Source organism: Lates calcarifer, linkage group LG7_2 (assembly GCF_001640805.2).
Source record: "Lates calcarifer isolate ASB-BC8 linkage group LG7_2, TLL_Latcal_v3, whole genome shotgun sequence".
Classification (NCBI taxonomy): domain Eukaryota; kingdom Metazoa; phylum Chordata; class Actinopteri; family Centropomidae; genus Lates; species Lates calcarifer.
Window position 1 is genome coordinate 12,659,229 of NC_066854.1, and position 20,102 is coordinate 12,679,330.

A 20,102-nucleotide genomic window follows, 5' to 3' on the forward strand; every position below is an offset into this window, starting at 1 on the left:
CACACGTTGTCTGCAGTGCCCTCTGCTGGACAAACTATGCATCGACTACACTATTTCCAAATGACTTCAAATATACAGTGCTTTCACATATATGCCAAATACTTTTAGCATCCTTTTGGTACAAATTAGATTTCATATATTAAAATATTAGTAATAATAGTACTAATGCCTGGAAAATACCCCAGTTGTTTATATGTCTTAATTTATTTTAAGATGTGGCTTAAACCAGTGGTGTGGTGTTACAGAGGAAATGGGTCTAGGGGGTGGTTGTGCTACATTTCAAAGCCAGGGGACACAGCTGGGCAAGAGCACAAAATAGGACCACATACTGTAGTGCCTGAAGTTGCATTAGGATGTGTCAGTCCTCTCTGTGGAGGCTGTGACAGCTGATGTTGTCTATTTCTGGTGTTCATTCAGTCCTTTCAGTCTTCTTTCATTAATGTAATGTTATATGTGTTGTAGTAGCAGTGTGGACATACCATAGACTGTATATTAAAGGGGATAAACATAATGAGTCCAGTTCCTTCCAGAATTATGATCCACTCCACCAGGTCTTGTAGTTAGAACGCAGTGCATTGTGGGACGTGGGCTGACGGTGAAGTCAAGATGGCTGTGAACCTCAGGCAGGGTAAAGAACCTGCTGTAGGAAGGCCGTGAATGAAGTTTTGAATAGAAAATCCTTCGTCGCTGCCGGTTCATACTGAAACCATCGTGCTGTTGAAGTTGTAATCAACCTGTGAAGGACTTGATACATTCACAAACAGCAACAGAATAACAAACAACTGAGGATAAAGTCTCGTATGAATTCCGACGAGAAGGAGGACTGTGAGTGTGCGCCACCACAGGCCGAGACTAGCCCCGCAGGAGGACTCGATAGGTGGGGACGCCAAGAGGAAAGAGTCGGGGATGCTGGGGATGCTAGGAGAAATACTGAAAGAGATAGCTAGCTAGCTGTAGCTGGTAGCAGTGTAGATGCTTTTGCTCTGTTGTCTCTATCAGCATATTTAGGACAAAGTTCATGGCAAGCATTAGTTGAGTAAATAATAATAATTGATCCTACTTTTGAAACGTCAATTCTGCATGAATAACAGTTGAAATAAGGCCAGTGGGTTTGCTAGTATTTGCTCAATTAGCCTGCTAAGTCAGCGTCAGGATGTGCAGGTACCTGACATTTCTCCGGCTTGACTACCCCTGCTACGCCAGTAAAAAAAATACGGTGTAGAATTTTGTTTAATACGTATTTCGACAATCAGTACCTGGGTACGCTCACTAACAGTTATACCCACACATCTAGAAAATTACACTGATTATGACCCTAATCACTGTCAAAGTAAACTGGTTGCTTCTAGCTACAAGACACCGACTCTGATGCTTTTTAGCTAGCAGTCATTTTAGTACCGTTTTTAAGGCACAGTCAATTTCTAAATCAACATATGTTGTAATATTCAACCACAGTCCCTAATGCAACCAGCACGGAGCTAATAGTATTTATTGTAATGATGATATCAGTGCAGCACATTATGACCTTTGCCGTTGTTCAAATTGTTATTGTTTGTTGTTCAATTAGAGACTACGAGGAGCCTGAAGTAGAAAACCCAGAAGCAAGCCGAATGTAAGTTAAACTCATTTTATACTTTGACATAGATGTGTGTGTGTGTGTGTGTGTGTGTGTGTGTGTGCGCATGCATTTAATACTGACCTTCCACACAAGCAGCACCACTCTTGTGTTTGTCAGTTCTCAGTCTGTTTTTCTCCTGTTATAAACGTTTTAACTGGCTGCCATTGTCCTATAACAAATAACATACAACAAAAAAGTGACACTAACATGCTAATATTTGACTCCATATTAATCTTGCTGCAGTGCTAAGCACAAAGCAGCACAACACATTGTTCATTCTGAACAGTTTGAGGGACTTGAGTTATTTCAGGAACACAGTTTAGTCTGGGTGTTCATCAGCAAAGAAAACGACTCAATGATATGGCTGAAAGTTTATTCACAGGGGTCCAAACATTCATGCTCAAATTTAAGATATTTAGCAAAAAAAAAAAAAAAAATCAATATTGAATTTATTAAATTCAATACTCCCTTCACTGTGCCTGTTTAATAAAGGCAAAAAGCCCCAAAAATAACTTAAAGAAAAAATAAACAGTCATATATTGTCCATGCACTTCTTTTTTCAACACACGTGACCAACACAGCAGAAATGCAGCTTTCTTGAGTCGTCCGATGACTTGAATGCTTAGTGATTCCTAACTTTTAAACAGGGAATTATCCTACTCTTTACTACGCATCCCATATTGCACAAAGTGCTGTTGTGATGAATAAATTGGAGTCACACAGTGCTTCTAACTTGTCGTGCCTTACCTCTGAATGCAGGAAGCGAGCAGCTGCCAAACATCTAATAGAGCGCTACTACCACCAGTTAACAGAGGGCTGTGGGAATGAGTCGTGCTCCAACTCATGGTGTGCCTCATCAGTCGGCTTCAGCCGCATGGATAATAATGCGGCAGCGGTCAAAGCCCTTGAGCTCTACAAGGTCAATGCTAAGCTATGTGACCCCCACCCCTCAAAGAAAGGCACTGCTTCAGCTTACCTGGAGAGCAGCGCTCACAGCAACTCAGCCTGCAGCAACAGGAAGATGAACCATAAAGATGTCAACTCTGTACGGGACAATTTCAAAGGTGAGTTGATGCCAGGTACTGAGGAGTTTCACACTGTTGGTTAATAAAATAGAGCAGAGTTTATGGTTCCGTTTTTAGACTTGTGGAGTTTAATCTGTCAGTTTAATCCGATTTTTCCTTGTGTGATTCTGTGTTTAGATGTAATTTACCTGACAGAGGAGAAAGTGTACGAGATCCTGGACATCTGTGGAGAGAAGGAGGATTACTCGCCTCTGATCAGGGTAATAGGTCGGGTGTTCTCTAGCGCTGAGGGCCTGGTGCAGAGCTTCCGGAGGTCCAAACCTCACACCAAAGAGGAACTGAAGTCCCTCCAAGGTAAGGATGAGGACAAGGACGAGGACGAGAAGGAGGCAGCTGCCTGCTCTGCTACAGCTATGGAAGATGACTCCCTTGCCTCTTCGTCATCCTCGAGACTCGGAGAGGGCTCTTCAGGGGAAAACGATGTCCAAAAGTTGGCCCCCGACGAGGTGTCGGTGGACATCGAAGCTGTGCGTCGGGTTTACGAGCGCCTGCTATCCAATGAGAAGATTGAAGCCGCCTTCTTGAATGCACTGGTCTACCTCTCACCCAACGTAGAGTGCGACCTGACATACCACAACGTGTATTCACGAGACCCCAATTACCTAAACCTGTTTGTTATAGTAATGGAAAACAGCAACCTCCACAGCCCAGAGTACCTGGAGATCGCACTCCCACAGTTCTGCAAGGCCATGAGCAAACTCCCGCTGGCAGCCCAGGCTAAGCTGGCACGCTTGTGGTCGCACTACAGTGCCGAGCAGATCCGGCGCTATGGTGGAGACCTTCCAGCAGCTCATCACCTACAAGGTGATCAGTAACGAGTTCAACAGCCGCAACCTGGTCAACGATGATGATGCAGTGGTAGCGGCCACCAAGTGCTTGAAGATCGTCTACTATGCAAATGTGCTGGGTGGCGACCTCGACATGGAGCATAACGAGGAGGAGGATGAGGAGCCCATCCCGGAGTCCAGCGAGCTCACCCTGCAGGAGCTGCTGGGCGAGGAACGGCGGAACAAGAAGGGCCCTCGGGTGGACCCGCTGGAGACGGAGTTGGGAATCCGCACCAACGATTGCCGGCGGCCGCTCATCCCCTTTGAGGAGTTTGTCAATGAGCCTCTGAACGAGGTGCTGGAGATGGACAAGGACTACACTTTCTTTAAGGTTGAAACTGAAAACAAGTTCTCCTTCATGACCTGCCCCTTCATCCTAAATGCCGTCACCAAAAACCTGGGCCTGTACTATGACAACCGCATCCGCATGTACAGCGAGCGGCGTATTACTGTGCTCTACAGTTTGGTGCAGGGTCAGCAGCTCAACCCCTACCTGCGGCTCAAAGTGCGCAGAGACCACATCATTGACGATGCTCTGGTCAGGGTATGTGTCAGTTCAAAACCTCAGTGAGTTGAACGCCTCTTTCTGGTTAAGTTAGAGGCTCACTACACTGATCTGTTTCTCTTGTGTCTCTGTAGCTGGAAATGATTGCAATGGAAAATCCTGCAGACTTGAAGAAGCAGCTGTATGTGGAGTTTGAAGGAGAGCAAGGTGTTGATGAAGGAGGTGTTTCCAAAGAGTTTTTTCAGCTGGTGGTGGAGGAAATTTTCAACCCAGATATTGGTAAGCAAACACACAACAACCAGCGTTTTATGTGGCAGAGCTTAGGGAATGTAAGTAGGAACCACACTAGATCTCAAAGACGTCAATTCCAGATACTGTAGTTGTAGTCACAGCAGGGTGATACAGAGCTCAGGCACGTTAATATTTCACTAAGATGATTGGTGTGATATGGGGTAGCAGTGAGACTAATCAACAGATTATATGTGGAATTATCACAAGGCTAGTTCAATCAAATGATCTAAGCTCCTTAAGTCAACACAAAGCTGATTAAACCTGAAATGTCCTATACAGTTATTCTAGCGTGTACTAAAACTGTCCGTGTGCACAACTACAGTTATTATTAGTCAAAGCTGAACAGGAAGTAACTCTCAAAATGTAATTGAAACCTGAAATGGACAGTTGCAGTAACGTTTAACTTGAACATTTCAGTTTCAGTTCGAGTGGTTGGATGATTGGGTTGAAGGAGACTCGCTCATGTTTTCAAGTAGGGCAGTGACAGCAGTGTTTCCACCTATCATTGTCAACATGAACGCCCTAATATTAAAAAATGATTCTTTTGTTCACCTGTTTTATATGCACTCGTTTCATTCATTTTTTTAAAAGCTGTCACTACTAGGTAGATCATTCACAGAACACATGGGGGTAACAGATCTCTGAATGATCTGTGGACACTTCCAAGTTAGAAGAACTAGAGATTTTTCTGTTCCCTTTGTGCAAACATTGTGTGCAGTGTAAAGCCAGACAGGGCAGAAAGGCAGGTAGTCAAACCCTGTTTGGACTCCACCCATGTAATTGGCTTTAATTGTGTGCCAGATAAGATGGAGGGGGAGAATAAGCACAGGTCCCAGTGAGCAAACATGCACAATCCCAGGACCCTGTCATTTGATTATTTACACCCCTTATTTTTTCCCTGTCATCTTTTCCTTCCATAGGCATGTTCACATACGATGAGCGCACCAAATTGTTTTGGTTCAACCCGTCATCTTTTGAAAATGAGGGCCAGTACACTCTGATCGGCATCGTTCTCGGTCTGGCCATCTATAACAACTGTATCCTGGACGTCCACTTTCCCATGGTGGTCTACAGGAAGCTTATGGGCAAGAAAGGAACTTTCAGGGACTTGGCCGATGCCAACCCGGTAAGAACTAGACAACATAGATCACGTACGTGTCAGATTTCACCTTTGTCAGTTGAGGATTAGTGCTTAATATGATGTCTTACTGTGTTGAAAAGGTTCTGTACCAGAGTCTGAAGGAGCTGCTGGAGTACGAGGGCAGCGTAGAGGAGGATATGATGATCACTTTCCAGATTTCCCAGACGGACCTGTTTGGGAACCCACTTATGTATGATTTAAGGGAAAATGGGGACAAGATTCCAGTCACAAATGAAAACAGAAAGGTGAGCAAAAAGCATTTTCAAACTGGTCCCTCTGACAGTAATGAATGGATGCAGTCTGTCTCACTGCAGCCTATCAACACGCTTATATTCTAGGACCACCAAGGTATTTAGTAGATGTTTGACTGGTGCTGGCACTCAGATAAACTGGAGTATTCATTTATAAAAACACATGTTATGTAGTATTGTTTGGTTAATAGTAACAGCAGTCTCAATTGCACATTGGCCAAAGTGAACTCTGGCATCCATTTGATTCATTTGATTTCAGCTGCTTGAAAAAGAGGGTGTGAATCCAGCAGAACTCTGCTGCAGTTTGTTTGCTGCTGATCCTTTAAGTAAAAATTATGTTGCAAGATCTTTGGCTAACACTTCGATAGGTCAGCATTTAAGTTCTGGTATTTAATCTGATGCATCAGACGTGGAAAGGGGAAGTAAAAAAAAGCAGTGTGCTGTGCATTTCAGCAGTTCCTCATTTAAAAAGTGAGTGAATTAGAGAGACTGCTCAGTAACTATCTCCAAACTGTTCGACATTAAATATTAACTGTCCCTGTTAACGTGTGTTTTGTGCAGGAGTTTGTGGCTCAGTATGCAGAGTACATGCTGAACAAAAGCGTGGAGAAGCAGTTCAAAGCATTCAGGAGAGGCTTCCACATGGTCACCAACGAGTCACCGCTCAAATACCTGTTTAGACCAGAAGAGATCGAGCTCCTCATCTGTGGAAGCAGGGTGGGATATGTTAGCACAAATTAGAATATTTAATGAAAATTCTTCTTGCATAAATTCTTCATTTCATCCATGTCTCGTCTGTGTGACGTACTGCAGAACCTGGACTTCCTAGCACTTGAAGAAACAACAGAATATGATGGCGGTTACAACAGAGATTCTCGAATCATCAAGTAAGAAAGCGTGTGTTTCCATGGTTGTTTGGACACATTTTGGTTTGAAAGCATCGTGAATATTTTAGCTAGTCATCACAGCTTCATTAGGTTTAGGTTTAGGCATTTATTTGTTATGTATAGTTAGGGTACGGCGCTGTAGGTACAGTATGTACAAACCCAGTGTAAGACCCTGATCAGCCACAACAAAAAACCACCAGCCTATTACAGTTATTTGTATATTTCCACTGCTTACATTCTGACCGTCAGCGATGTTTGTTTCCATCGTAGGGAGTTTTGGGAGACGTTGCACTCGTTCGGTGAGGAGCAGAAGCGTCTCTTCCTGCAGTTCACCACCGGCACTGACAGAGCACCTGTGGGAGGGCTGGGCAAACTGAAGATGATCATTGCCAAGAATGGCCCTGACACAGACAGGTGAGATTTTATATAGTCTTTTTTTTTTTTTTTTTAAGGTTTGTATAGGGCTGGGTATCGTTCAAAAATTTTCGATACTGGTACTGGTACTGATACCTAACATAAAAGATGTACAACAAATAATTTTCAATGCACTATTGGCATCAACTTAAGAACAAATAAGAACTATAAATACTTAGTAAGTCTTTAAAATATATACAGGAAAATAATTAAAGTTACAGTGCAGTATTTTTTAAGAATGGATGTGCAAAGACTGGCAGTGAAGTATATAGGAAATATGTACAATATTATAACATGTGCTACTAGTTAATGAAGTGAATAGATAGTCTCAGTATTTTCAGAATGCGTGCACAGGTGGCAGTGTTCACCTGACGTTCAAATGAATCGAAACTATTTCACCAAACTGGAAGAGAGATCAGATGTTGTGTTCTGATAGTCCAAATGTTTGACCGTGCATGTGTGTGTGTGTGAGAGAGAGAGAACTGACCAGCTGCGCGTTGTTTTGTCCCGGCAGGTTACCGACGTCTCACACTTGCTTTAACGTGCTACTGCTGCCCGAGTACAGCAGCAAGGAGAAGCTGAGAGAGAGACTGCTGAAAGCCATCACCTATGCCAAAGGGTTTGGCATGCTTTGAGCCCCTGCTCCAAACACTCAGCAAAAGGGACTCCTTCTCAGAAAGCCCATCAAACCCTGCCCCGCCCTTCCTTTATCAAACACAATCTAAAAGGTGACAAAAGACAGACCAGAGTATGTTTCGAGGAAAAGCAAGTCAATAATGAAAGAGACATGGTTCCAATAGAGCGCTCTAGTAGTTCTACTGTGCCTGCATCATCCCACATCAGTCAGTGTAAGCACAGAGACCTCCTGATCAAAGTACCCACCCCCACATCCACATTATGTGAATGTGCTGCAGCCTCCCCTTCTCTTTTTTTTGTATGTACAGAGAGGATCATTTTCCTTATTATTTATTTTAAGGCTAAAATGGGTGATTTTTCATGCCTGCCTGTTCCTTCCCTTCTTGTGGAAAGGGGGAGGGGTTAATATTAAACTGTAAATTTAGGACAATGCATTAACAAGTCAATATAAACCCCATTTATGGAACAAAAACGTGTTAGAATAGCCATGAACTCTCATTCACAGATCGTTAACAGAGGAAATCTAGTTTTAGAGTAGTCCTGACTACAAAATATTGTATCCCCCCCCACTGAAAAAAAAAGAGCTCTCACTGACCATTCCACTCACAACCATCGCTTACTGTTTCTACCAAGTCCATGTTTGATCAAGGTAAGCATTTGGAAAAATTACTGTCATTTGGTCCAAAACAGGATAATCAAATAGCTAATTTTCGGTTTTGTTTTGGGCCTTCTTTTTTTTTTTTTTTTTCCTTTTCTGGGTAAGGGGGGGGGGGCGACACCGCAGGTTAGACTAAAACCTTGTCAGAGCTGTGTAAGTGCACTTAGACATTTTCAGAATGTTTGTTTTTTGGCCACAGGTTGCCATGATTGAAGCATTTTATTTCCATGTCTTCCTGTGTTGACGATTCTAAATAAAAACAGTATTTATATATCAGTGCGGTTGGAACTATGATACCGTATAATGTGCATGTTTTGGAGGATGTACACATGTAAACCAGTCACTGATGATGTTCTCAGATAGAGACATAGAGCTCTTCTTGTGCCAACCCATACAGTCAGTTGATAGGTAAAACCCCAGTAAGCACTTTGTGTTGTCTGTTTCTGGCTTAGTCTTGTACGAATAGACAGCTCATACTGCAGAGTCTCTGTTCAGTAACCCCCAGTTTATCTGAACCTCCACACATACAGTTAAGGGCAGTTTGTATTAGAGAAAGTGTCTACAGACCTTTTCATTGTCACTGATAAGCTTTGGTATCTTGTAATCTTTAGTCCATTGGACCTAAATCTCTGGCTTTGGTTACACCTGTCATTTAAACACAACCTGACACGTCACGACACGACAAAAGTGTTTTGATTGGACGCTGGGCGAGTGAGTGAGGACAGCACTCTAAGCACAATCTGAGCAAAGTGATTGTTCCGTCCAAGCTGCGATCCAGGGATGTTACAGAGTCTAACACAAGCCCCTGATATGCTCCCATCATGAATTAACAGTGTGACGCTGTGGTTTGATCTGATATGTGTTTATAAGGAAAAATGAGAGGTTTAATGTTACCCTCTGCATCTAGCTCAAAGACTGGAGGCAGGCAAAAACAATAACAACACAGCTGTCACATTCACATTGTGTATTCTATTCTAATGCATACGCAAAGGCAAGGCTACCTGCGCCCCCCCCCCGCCCGCCCGCTTCCAGCCTTTGGTCTAAGCTAGGCTCATCACGTCCTGGACTTGCATATCTCTGTACTGTACGCGCAGGGAGAACACTGATATTGATTGTCTTCTCCAACTCTGGAGGATACGGTACTGTGTGGATGCATCACTGTGATCAGATTTAGATTTGGATCTGTGACACTCAGTGAGAATGAAAACAGGTGTAACCACTGTCTATGGAAAAGTCTAACAAAAAGTGTGTAGTAGAACTTTTCTGTTTATCACCATCAATTGGAATATCAACTGTGAAATCATCCCCCTACAGAACAGGCAGATGTTTTGTATTTTTTTAATAGTTCTGTTTTTTTTTTTGTTTTGTTTGTTTTTTGTTCAGTTGAATGGGCTGTAATTGTGAAGGTAATTTTCATTTTGTGAACTCATCAATTTCATACTTTGGACACTGTCGATAGAGTGCATTAAGGCAAGCAACACAAGCCATCAGACACCCAGACAGGTTTTAAATGAACCTACAGTTTAACCAAGTTATTTAAACCACTTATTTAAAAGTGAAAACAAATGGACACACCTGAAGTGTCAGTTCTAACAGTTCGCTGTTTTGATGTTTTCCATGCAGGATGTGTGATATCCTTTTAAATTGACTTAAAATCATGTATAAACAGAAACAAGCTGTGTGTTAAGGGATCAGATTTTTTTTCTGTAATTCGTTCTTTCCACTCTTTACTCAGATTTCACCACCAGACGAAGGCAGTTTAACACTGACAAAAATCAGCGTAGACTTGATGGTCATTGTGATGGTTTACAAAATGGAAAATATCCACTAGAACTTGCAAACACACTGGACCTTTAACGTTTACTCCTTGTTTTACTTCTGCATAAGTGGTTGAGATCATTTGGGTAAACTGCATAAAAACCATGCACACTGCTGTAAAGCTATCCTCACAGTTTTAAATGGTGCAGAGTTAAAGTCTGCTCGCCAGCTTCTCTGGACTTTCAACCACAGCTCGTAGCGGCTCAGGTGTCATCACATGACCTATGTATGGAACTTAAGTCACGAAATACCAAGTGGTAAGAGACCCCTATCTCTGTTTAGGGTCAGATGTGAACGTCCTTGATCTTTCTCCAGCTGTTTCAGTTTAACTTTGATCGAATGAACACAGCATCTGCTGTCTTTGCATCCACTGGGAAGAGGTCAAAGGTCATCAACACATCTGACTTCAGAAACAGGGTTAGCATTTCTCCCTCATATATACAACCACCTGTTATGTGACTGACATTGCTTTCATAGGTCAAGTGATAACAAGGAAGCCAGATTCATGATGTGGTTGAAACCTGAAAAGTGCTAAGTGGACTTAAAGGTTTATTCAAAACTGTTTCCTCTAACCAGGACTGCAACAGACAGAATCTATCTTTGTTGAAAGCAACAGCACAGGGAACTAATGATACAACATGAGAGGTTTGTTTGCACTGATACACTCAGTTGTGTTGGCATGGTGTGTGATGGTGATTGACAGGAGGTTGAATCTGTGACTTCTCACTCAGACCATGAGGTGCTGTCCTAGCGATGTGAATGCAAGACTATCTGATATCTTTTGAAACTCTGCTCAGCCTGTGAGTGTGATGGTGCCCACAACATGCCACTAAACCACGGTGCTCAGACCACCGCAGTACTCAACGACCCTGAGCCATTCTTTGTGTTCCATTGTTCTTATTTTCTCATCTTCATGGCTTCAGCCAGACCTGGGCAAAATGATGTTGGAGAGCACCTTTCACTGCTTGTTTTAGCCTTCATTGGAGTCACTTTGGTCAGTACAAGGAATGCCTGATAATGTGGGCATACACTGGACTGTGTAGCAGAGTCACCACAGCACTACAGTGCATGTATGTTTGTGATTAACAACATAGCTTGTTATATTCTAGTAAACCTCAATCACACAGAAGGTTAAAACAAACGGTTAAGGATTTTCTTCCAACTGTTATTGAGCCCAGATCTGGCTCCAGCTGTTTAACATTACTTTGTACCTCTGTTTTGTAATGCTGAAGATGCTGCTCACCTGGGCTCTAGAGCCTAGTGAAGGTAAAAGGTGAAAGGTCAACCTTATCTTGGAAAGGGAAGCAGTTTTCATAAATTGGTTTAACTCAACAGTTACACCCTAAAAGTTAAAAACTGATGAAAGGCTAAAAGTATTCAGTGTTGTGAAAACATGCTAAATAAAGATGACTGCTTTTTTCCAACTTGTATTGATTTATAATCCTGATTGAAGTCCCATGTTGTCATAAAAATTAGTCTCATCATGCTCAGCTGTTTGTAGCAGGTTCCTGTCAGTGTAGCTGTGACCAGAGACTGACTGACGTACTTCTGCAGAATACACACAAATATTTATAACAGAGACATGTAAATAGATGTCCATGTATGTTAAGCAAAGAAGTTAACCAGTTGTTAGTGGCTTTAACAAGGCAATTCATTCCATTCAATAGATTTTGAGATATTGCACTGGATGAAATTAAAACTCTGACCTGATGATGGTACTAGATTAAAAAGTCAAGATTAAGTCATCAGGATTCATCTTCCAGGGACGTTGAATATTGGTACCAAATTTATTAGAAATTTGTGGAGATATTTTAGTGAGGATCAAAGTGGGGGAAGTGGTGGTGGAGCGACTTCACAACAGTGAAATAAAGCTAGCGTGGTTTAAAAGGGAAACTGCATTTAGGCATGGTGGTGGTAGTACGTGTAATTTTCCTGATTACTTTTTATATTAACAAGTAACCTCAAGAGATGGTGTTGTAATTGATAACAAAAGTGCATTGCAAGGGCTGGGGATCATTCAAATGACTTCATTACATGTGTGAAGATGACATAAATTTCAGCTCTGAGACCAAAATGATTCCATTTTGATACCTTTTGTTGCTCAGCACTAACAATTTTTTTCTACAAAAAACCTTAGTATTTTGCCATACATGGAAACAATGACTGGAGACAGGCTGTCCAGATGCTCAGCTGATCAGACGCTATTTTGTGTGTGCAAAGAGACCTCAGAAGGAAATGGAAGCGTCCGTGCAGCAGCATCACCTACCAAGCCAAGCTCTACTCATTGCCTACTCTGAGGGTTCGGACCTGGTTTGACATATTACTGAGCCGCTGTTTGAGTTTCCGCTGGGAGGATTCGTACTGTTCGTTCAGCTTTCGAAATTTTGTTGTCATGACCTCCAAACTGGCTTCAATCTGGTTGACTTTATCCTCCAAATCTTTGGCATCAGTAGCGGAGACCAGCGACTCGTCTATGAGATTATCTTTCATCAGGATGGCCCTTCCCTTCTCCTCCAGTGCATTTTTAGCATCAGGATACTCAGTGAGAGCTTCCATCAGATCGTCTTTGGACAGGGCAAACAGATCAGAGTAGCCCACGCTTCGGATATTGGCCGTTCTTCTGTTACCTGCCTTGCTGCCCTTGATGCCCAGGATGCTGATTTCTCCGAAGTATGCACCATCACTGAGAACCACAAACTGGGTAACTCCGTCATCTGCTACTACAGCCAGTTTTCCTTCTTTGATAATATACATTTCCCTGCCAATGTCCCCCTTCTTACAGATATAGTCACCAGGACTGAAAACCTGAGGCTGAAGCTTGAGGACCAACTCAACAAGCAAACCTGCTTCACAGTCTTGAAAGATGCGCACTTTTTGTAAGGTCTCCAGATGTACATTGATGGCAATCTCAGCCTTTAGCTTGTCTGGCAGATTCTTCAGCACCTGCTTCTCATCACAGGTTTTCTGCTCTGTCCACAGGTAGTCAAACCACTTCACCACCCTTGCCTCCAGGTCTTTGGTGACCTTTCGAAATTGCATGTACTGCTTGATAGAGTCAATCTTAGCCTGGAACTCTACACGTGCAGCACTCATGTTGGAAATCATGGCACCAACATTGCCGACAATTGTAGCAAAGATCAGAACCCCAGTGAGGAAGTCAACTACGACAAAAAAGTATTCAATGTCTCGGACTGGGGGCGGCGTCTCACCAATAGTGGTTAAGGTAAGAGTGGACCAGTAAAAGCAGTAGATGTACTGTCTGGCCAGGCGAGCAAACTCAGGATTCTTCATGTCTGGATACACCCAGGTGTCTGAGCCAAAGCCAAGTATCTTGGAGATAGCAAAGTAGAGGCAACCATTCCAGTGGATAATGATGATGATGTAAAGTACAAGATTAGCAATTCGGAATATGTTGGGGAAATTGGTTCGGGTTTCAGTCCGGTCAAAAAATTCAAAGAGTCGGGCTAACCTAAAGAGACGATTGAACCTCCATTCTGGGTTGTTGATTCCAATTTTGAGGAATACAATATCAGTGGGGATTATCGATATGATATCTAATCTGAATTGACGTGTTTTCATGTACTTTTCTTTCAGGACCTTTTCATCCTTTACAAGCAGTCCTTGCTCCAGAAAACCTGTGGACACAGTATGATTGGCATTATCATATAATCAAAGTTTCATGGAATCACAAACTTCATACATTCAATGAGATTTCCATCACTGACCTGTCCTGGCTCTCACAAAAATGTCAATGTAGTAGAGGACATCTGAGGTGTAGTCCAAAACCATCCACAGTGTTGAATTTGTATACTGTAGTTCATTAAAACACGCCCTAGAGGGAAACAAAAATATGACAAGGACTTGAAATTACAATAAGAAAGAAAGGTAAAGAAGAAAGAAGAAATGGTCAGGAAAATTTGAAATTTCATGTAAGGTATGTAGATCAATTCAGACCTGGCCACCAGGAACATCAGGTTGTAGAACACTGGGATAGATATAATGAACAGCCAGTAGTAGTACGTATCTGTGGCAGGGTCCATGATCCACACCTGCTTTCTGAATGAGAAAAGGATTTTTGTTTTGTTTTTTTGCTAAAAAGTATGTTATACTGAGCAAGATAAGGTATTGAGAAAGTTTATTGGTTCACGTATTAAATTGGCATCAGTATTCAAGAATTTCAGCTTGTCTATACTGTATAGGGTGCAGTTTAGAGAAGATAAACGTCTGCCAAAGTTTAGACTCATTTGTCTTTCCAAATGAAAACTTTTTGTATGATGCAACAGATATTTTTTCCTTCACTTTACTAGGTACTGTCAATTTTTAATATATGCCAAGTCAGATTATGAGGAAATGTTTCTAAGATTATAAAGACATCTAGAATAATCCCATTTGATGGAAAGTTGCACCATAAAAAGATAATGGTACTTACGGTTCTTCTTTTTTGTCATCCTTCTTGTCGTCCTTCTTGTCATCCTTCTTGTCATCTTTCTTGTCATCTTTCTTGTCGTCCTTCTTGTCATCCTTCTTGTCATCTTTCTTGTCGTCCTTCTTGTCGTCTTTCTTGTCGTCCTTCTTGTCATCCTTCTTGTCGTCTTTCTTGTCATCTTTTTTATCATCCTTTTTGGGTTCTTCTTTCTTGTCATCTTTTTTGCTGTAAAAGTCCATAAACAGACGCAGTTGGGGTAAATATGTTTAATCATATTGTCATTCAGTAGTGTCAGAGAGCCTGAGGGGGGCGCTGTGACACAGTACAGTCACTTTACTCTATATTGCAGGCATTATAAAGGGGAACACTCCCAGTGCTCTGAGCTCATCACTGATTTAGAGTCATTTCTGTGGTCAATAAGGTGTAGGGCTCCTGGTTTACACAGTTTTACAATTGTTTATACTTTCACAAGTGTTGATTGCTCATTTTTGATCACGATGATAGCCAATATATTTCAAATAAATCACACTGGTACAAGCAAGTCTTTATAGAACTGGACAGAGTACTGTCTACTAAGTACATGTAAAATTTTTACCAGCTCTGTCAGTTTTCCTCTGCCAACTCTGTTTTGAACACACCTGAGTGTGTGACTCTGTTTTATTATTAGTGAACTGAGCCACTTAAAATCAGCCAAGTGACTCTTCAGTCACACAATTGCTTTGAAGTTAGTTGATGTAACACTTTTGGACCCTATGATATTTTTCAGCACATTCATAAGACTCTTTGAATTTTATCTTTATTTCATTTAAGGTGACACTAGTGGAATGATTCTAAGCATAGCAAATTTGCATGGATACCCAGGATAGCAAAAACTGAACACATGTACACTCTTAGATATCACAAGATCATATTTCATGGAAATGAATTTTACTAGGGCTAATGGTATCATCTCTATTTCAATTTAATCAAGTAGTGTGAGAGAATCCATACACCATCTTACCCATCATTGTTGTTGGAGTTGTTGATGTTTTGTGCAGCCAGAGGCCACTGACCATCACTGCAAGAGGAGCAAATGTATTTTAATCAACACTCAGTATCAGTATCAGTATTGGTCAGCTTCTTATGATTAAATGTGAAGATTTCGTTATGAACACTGGTCATTCCACAACACAAGTTCATTCAGGGTGTCTAACAAGTGTATAAAAAGATTTCTGGGGGGATGTAGTATCCATGTGTCTGGTCTGAGTGTCTCTCCAAAGATTGGATATGGTTGCAGGTGTACAACCCACCTGCTCCTGCCCCTCATGTTGTCTCCTGACCCCTGGCTGCAGACGCTGGACCCTGCAGGACTAACACTGCTCCTCCCAAAGTGCATCATGTGGGACAGCCTTGGAAACGGGATTAACACGACCTTACTGATTAATCAGTCAGATGCACAGGAGAATATGGACACAATCACACACCCTGCAGTGTCTCTAAACTAAAGACTCACCTGGACAACAGTCCTGTCCTCACTAAAGGTGTCTGATCCTGGGTGTCCATCAGCCTGGAGACATGGAGCAGGACAGTTAGATGAGCTCACAGTCACAATGACTAATGCACACATTAACCTCAAGTTAATATGTCCCATCAGAGCCAGTAAGAGGTCACAGAAGATGGACGAGTGGGAGTTTGGGTCTGTGGTTCCAATTCTTTACCACAAACTAAGGGAGTCCAGGTCATAGTTGGTGACAGCTGCTCTTTTTTCAATTATTATTTCAGCCTAGTCCACACATGCAAAATGAAATTATATTGGTGAAACGTCTTAACTTTGATTCTGATCCAAAACGTAGCCTGTCATTATCCAACTGGGTATTTCACAGATAAACCTGGTGACCCAGTCAGGGACAGACATTTGTTTACAAAGGACTACGCTATTGTTGAAGTCCAGGCAAAAAGAGAAACAGCTTGAGAGAGTGGAATAGACTGAGTCAAAGATCATAACTCCCTCCACCACTGTATGGTGGCACCAGTGTGACCTTTCATCATGGCTGGTGACTTTGATCATGTTACACTGGGGGTCAGAGGAATGATATTTAGTTTCTCTGTTTGTTAAGCATGTGTGGAAATGACAATAAATAATAAATGGACCCCCACCCCTCCCATGTTTGATCTTTATGGTCAGGAGTAGGGATAATCTTAAGATTCAAGATTTAAGGGTTTTATTTGTCACATGACCATCTGATATGTGCACTGAATGTGTTACCTGCAGACCATGTTACCTGTTTGGCCTCAGTGATCTCTGCTGAACACAACTAACTGTGTCTGATCACACAAAGCACAGCATGGGACTATTGAAATGACCTCTCCATTTCCATATCAGCAAGTAATGTATATAATGTTTGACAAGTCTTGATGTCAACTGTAATAAAGGGTTAATTCAACTCTTAGTTTACTCCACATTGTTCTGCCTGGTCATTTGTGTCCCCCTGCAGTAGCTTTGCCTGTAGTCAAGGTGTGAGTCAGGCTGGCTGGACTCTCACAAGCAGACCTGTAGCCAAGATTTTAAAGAGACTCAGTCCAGGTCCCTTAATGTACCCAGAGACCAAAACCAAAGTGTCTAAATGTTATTTTACTTATGTGTATATGTTGCATGGCTATTACATACAGTATGTGGCTGTTAAGCAAGCAGCCATACAGTTAGAAAAGCATATCAAAATGCATCTTGCTCGTTATCTCAGTGTCAGTATCTCTGTTCTAGTCATAACTCATAACCCTCATAGAAAGGCCTACATAAAACACACACACAATTTAACATCACAAAAGGCAGCCAGATGATACATAGTGCACATACAGTGGCATGTTAGAGAAGCTGCCTTGTCATTCAAGTATATGTAGACTATGTATGTAGACAACGGAGTTTGTAAGCAGAGGTTCAGTGGTTCCATTTCCTGACTGGGCAAATCACTCAACTGGTAACTATTCTAGTGAACTGGACTGGTTTGAATTTTCACACACAGACTGACCTGATGTGTTTGCTTTAATGCTTTTATGTTCGGTTTTATATTCTGATCCTGAAGAAACAATATTTCATCTTAACTATAACTCTAACATACAGATTATATAGAAAGCAGAACAGGTCATACAGTATATTTAGTTATAAGTGCTTTCTGGTCTAGAACTACATGTCTGTCTCAGCCAGGTTCGGTGCAGGTGGGATATGAAATCTCAGTCTTGATACTCACATACACTCACACAAACTAAACACATGCATTCTTCAGTTAGTATATTCACTTTTAGTCCTATGACAGAGACCTGACAGACTGTCAAACAGCTTCTGTTTGTGTTTAGTCTCATTAGCTCAACGTGTTTCTCCTTTAGTGCTGTTAACTCAAATCCTTCTCTCCCAGATTACATCAGCTAAAATTAGATTTTTCAACCCTGTGTGACTTGTTAAGCTCAACTTCAGTGTAGTTCTTTTCTTGAAATCACACTGTAACATTAACAATAGTAACTATCTACTGTGTAAACTTAGCTTACCTGAATGTGAGTGATAATGATGAGCAGTCCAGACAGAAAGTAGTAGTCAGGGTGAGCTCTGAATCAATCTCATATCGCTCCTTATTTGTTCTTCCTCATTTCCATCAAACAGGAGACAGGCAGCGGAGCTGAGGAGTCATGATCAGATGAACAGACCAACAGAGAAGGAGTTAATATCTATCTGTCTAGTATAAGTCAGTGGAGAACACACACACTCATGCTTTTCTATGTAAACTCATTCCCTGCTGTGGAGGAGTTCCTTCTGCTCATCCACACTGCACCACCCCCCTCAGCAGGTTGATGATGGGAGGAGGGGGAGGAGGAGGAGGAGAAGAGAAAAGGTATGAGGGAGGAGGGGGAGGAGGAGAAAGAGAAAAGAGAGTACCTGAGAATCTGCCAGCATGAGTGGACAGTAGTGACATAGTTTATTAATATCATGACAAGAAACAAGACTCTCATGTATGTGTTTAATAAAGTGTAATGCTGGAGGTGGAAGTATCTGAATCCCACTGAGCAAGGTCTGTTTTTCCGGGCATTAACATGAACTTAGAATGAGCTTTAAAAAAGGACCTGGAAGTAAAACACCAAAACAAACAAACAAAATAAACTATTTGTGTAATAGTTCCACTTTTGTTTTTTGTTTTTTATCAAGGTATTTGTTCGTTTGTTATTCCTCATTGTGCTAAAGGGACAGACCATTTATTGTTTCTTAACTAAACAAACAAACAAATAAACAAAATGTTCCAATACTGACAAATATATCAGCCATCTTTTTTTGTCATTAGAATCCCTGGGTAGATTAAACAGGAGTTGCAGCTACCTCTTTATTTATATTCCTTCCAGTCTGAGTAAATCCTCTTAGAGTGTGTACAGCTAAAGTGAGACATCGGACTCTATCTGCAGCTCTCAGAGAGGAGCAGGACAATCCTCCAGCAGCCTCAGCTAATCTCAGCTCTGCTCCCACTGCTTTCCTCAGCCTCTTGGACTCTGAGCTCAGAGAACCTTTACAGGTGTGAGAGCAGCAGAGAGCAGTGAGACAGGCCACATGCAGAGGGGTTCATCAGTCAGTCCTGCGTTCAGTCACATTTTCTCATTTTGTCTGCCAGCCAAGGAATATGTGCAATCCCTGTCTGTGCTAACACACACACACATTGAAATTCTCTATTTGCAACCAATAAAGTCATTGTTTGTTTTGACTAATCTGCCTAGAATTTGCATGCGTGTGTGTATTTTTAATGAATAACTTGTCTTCATGTTGAGTGTATGCCACTGAGGTTGGACCACAGCAGCACAGCAGAGTCAGATTAGCCTCTGTAAATGAGATTAGTCATAATCTGTTGCTGCCTATCGGCTGAGCAGACAGAGAAGAAGTGATGGATCACAGTTCATGCTGTTGAACACTGAGCAATCTGTTCCAGCCCTGTCAACAAACAACATTATACTGTCATGTCATATTCTGTTTAGTTTAACCTCAGATTGCATTCTTAATCTTAGAAACTATCTCAGCTCAGGTCTGTGTAGTATTTGTTCTGTAGTTTTCAGTCATATCACATGATCTTCCTAAGCAGATGCGGTAATATTCAAATTTCTGTTTTTTGAAAGTCATGTGATTTGATTTAAAGCTCCAGAAGTTTAGTTTGTATTGTTAAAATTATTAATACAGTATTTCAAATATGATTTTAAGTTTAAAAACATAAGATACAAGATGTGTGTGAGAGGGTGTGTTGGAGGGTGGGGGAGGGTGGTGACCATGGCTGAGTCCTGTAATTCTGTAATTCTGGGGCAGACATCATAGATTTTTTACTGATGTATTTGAGGTCTGGACAGAATTACTGACTTTTCTCTGGAAAAAAGTGAATAACTTGTGCTGTAATGAGCACTGCAGACTGGGCCCAGGATCAGTGAATAGCTTAATAGATAATAAAGTGACCATACAGGTTATTTACTAACTCATTTCATGTCATTTACTAAGTAGTGTCAAGTTCCCCTATAAAGTACAACACTGAATACACTTGAATTTTATTCG

The 20,102-nt window shown here is 41.6% G+C and overlaps 2 protein-coding genes and 1 long non-coding RNA gene across 3 annotated transcripts; 1 reads left to right on the plus strand and 2 right to left on the minus strand.

Annotated features, from left to right (window-relative positions):
* The first annotated feature begins 556 nt into the window (after nucleotides 1–556).
* LOC108902540 (ubiquitin-protein ligase E3A-like) lies at nucleotides 557–8,589 on the plus strand. Its single transcript, XM_018704457.2, is given in 12 exon segments — nucleotides 557–877; nucleotides 1,568–1,612; nucleotides 2,378–2,682; nucleotides 2,821–3,470; nucleotides 3,472–4,074; nucleotides 4,170–4,314; nucleotides 5,247–5,452; nucleotides 5,548–5,712; nucleotides 6,280–6,435; nucleotides 6,532–6,605; nucleotides 6,876–7,019; nucleotides 7,534–8,589. Coding segments are annotated over 12 exon segments (2,691 nt in total). The 5' UTR covers nucleotides 557–800; the 3' UTR covers nucleotides 7,655–8,589.
* LOC108902541 (cyclic nucleotide-gated channel cone photoreceptor subunit alpha) lies at nucleotides 8,384–15,367 on the minus strand. The gene is made up of 4 exons (XM_018704458.2): nucleotides 14,561–15,367; nucleotides 14,086–14,187; nucleotides 13,857–13,963; nucleotides 8,384–13,766 (listed from the first exon to the last, which is right to left on the minus strand). Exons 1-4 carry the CDS (start codon nucleotides 14,794–14,796, stop codon nucleotides 12,409–12,411), a joined length of 1,803 nt encoding a protein of 600 aa, XP_018559974.2. The 5' UTR covers nucleotides 14,797–15,367; the 3' UTR covers nucleotides 8,384–12,408.
* Nucleotides 15,368–18,368, minus strand: LOC127139138 (uncharacterized). The gene is made up of 3 exons (XR_007809095.1): nucleotides 18,077–18,368; nucleotides 16,050–16,103; nucleotides 15,368–15,945 (listed from the first exon to the last, which is right to left on the minus strand). It is a non-coding gene; the product is annotated as an uncharacterized LOC127139138 (long non-coding RNA).
* Nucleotides 18,369–20,102: the final 1,734 nt, after the last annotated feature.

What these genes read in the sequence shown, in the direction of transcription:
- LOC108902541 (XM_018704458.2), bottom strand. Translation starts at nt 14,796, where the DNA reads ATGGACTTTTACAGCAAAAAAGATGACAAGAAAGAAGAACCCAAAAAG. An exon ending in GATGACAAAAAAGAAGAACC is followed by an intron (nt 14,188 to 14,560) that starts GTAAGTACCATT and finishes TTTCTCATTCAG; the next exon opens with AAAGCAGGTGTGGATCATGG. An exon ending in TTTTGTGAGAGCCAGGACAG is followed by an intron (nt 13,767 to 13,856) that starts GTCAGTGATGGA and finishes CTGTGTCCACAG; the next exon opens with GTTTTCTGGAGCAAGGACTG.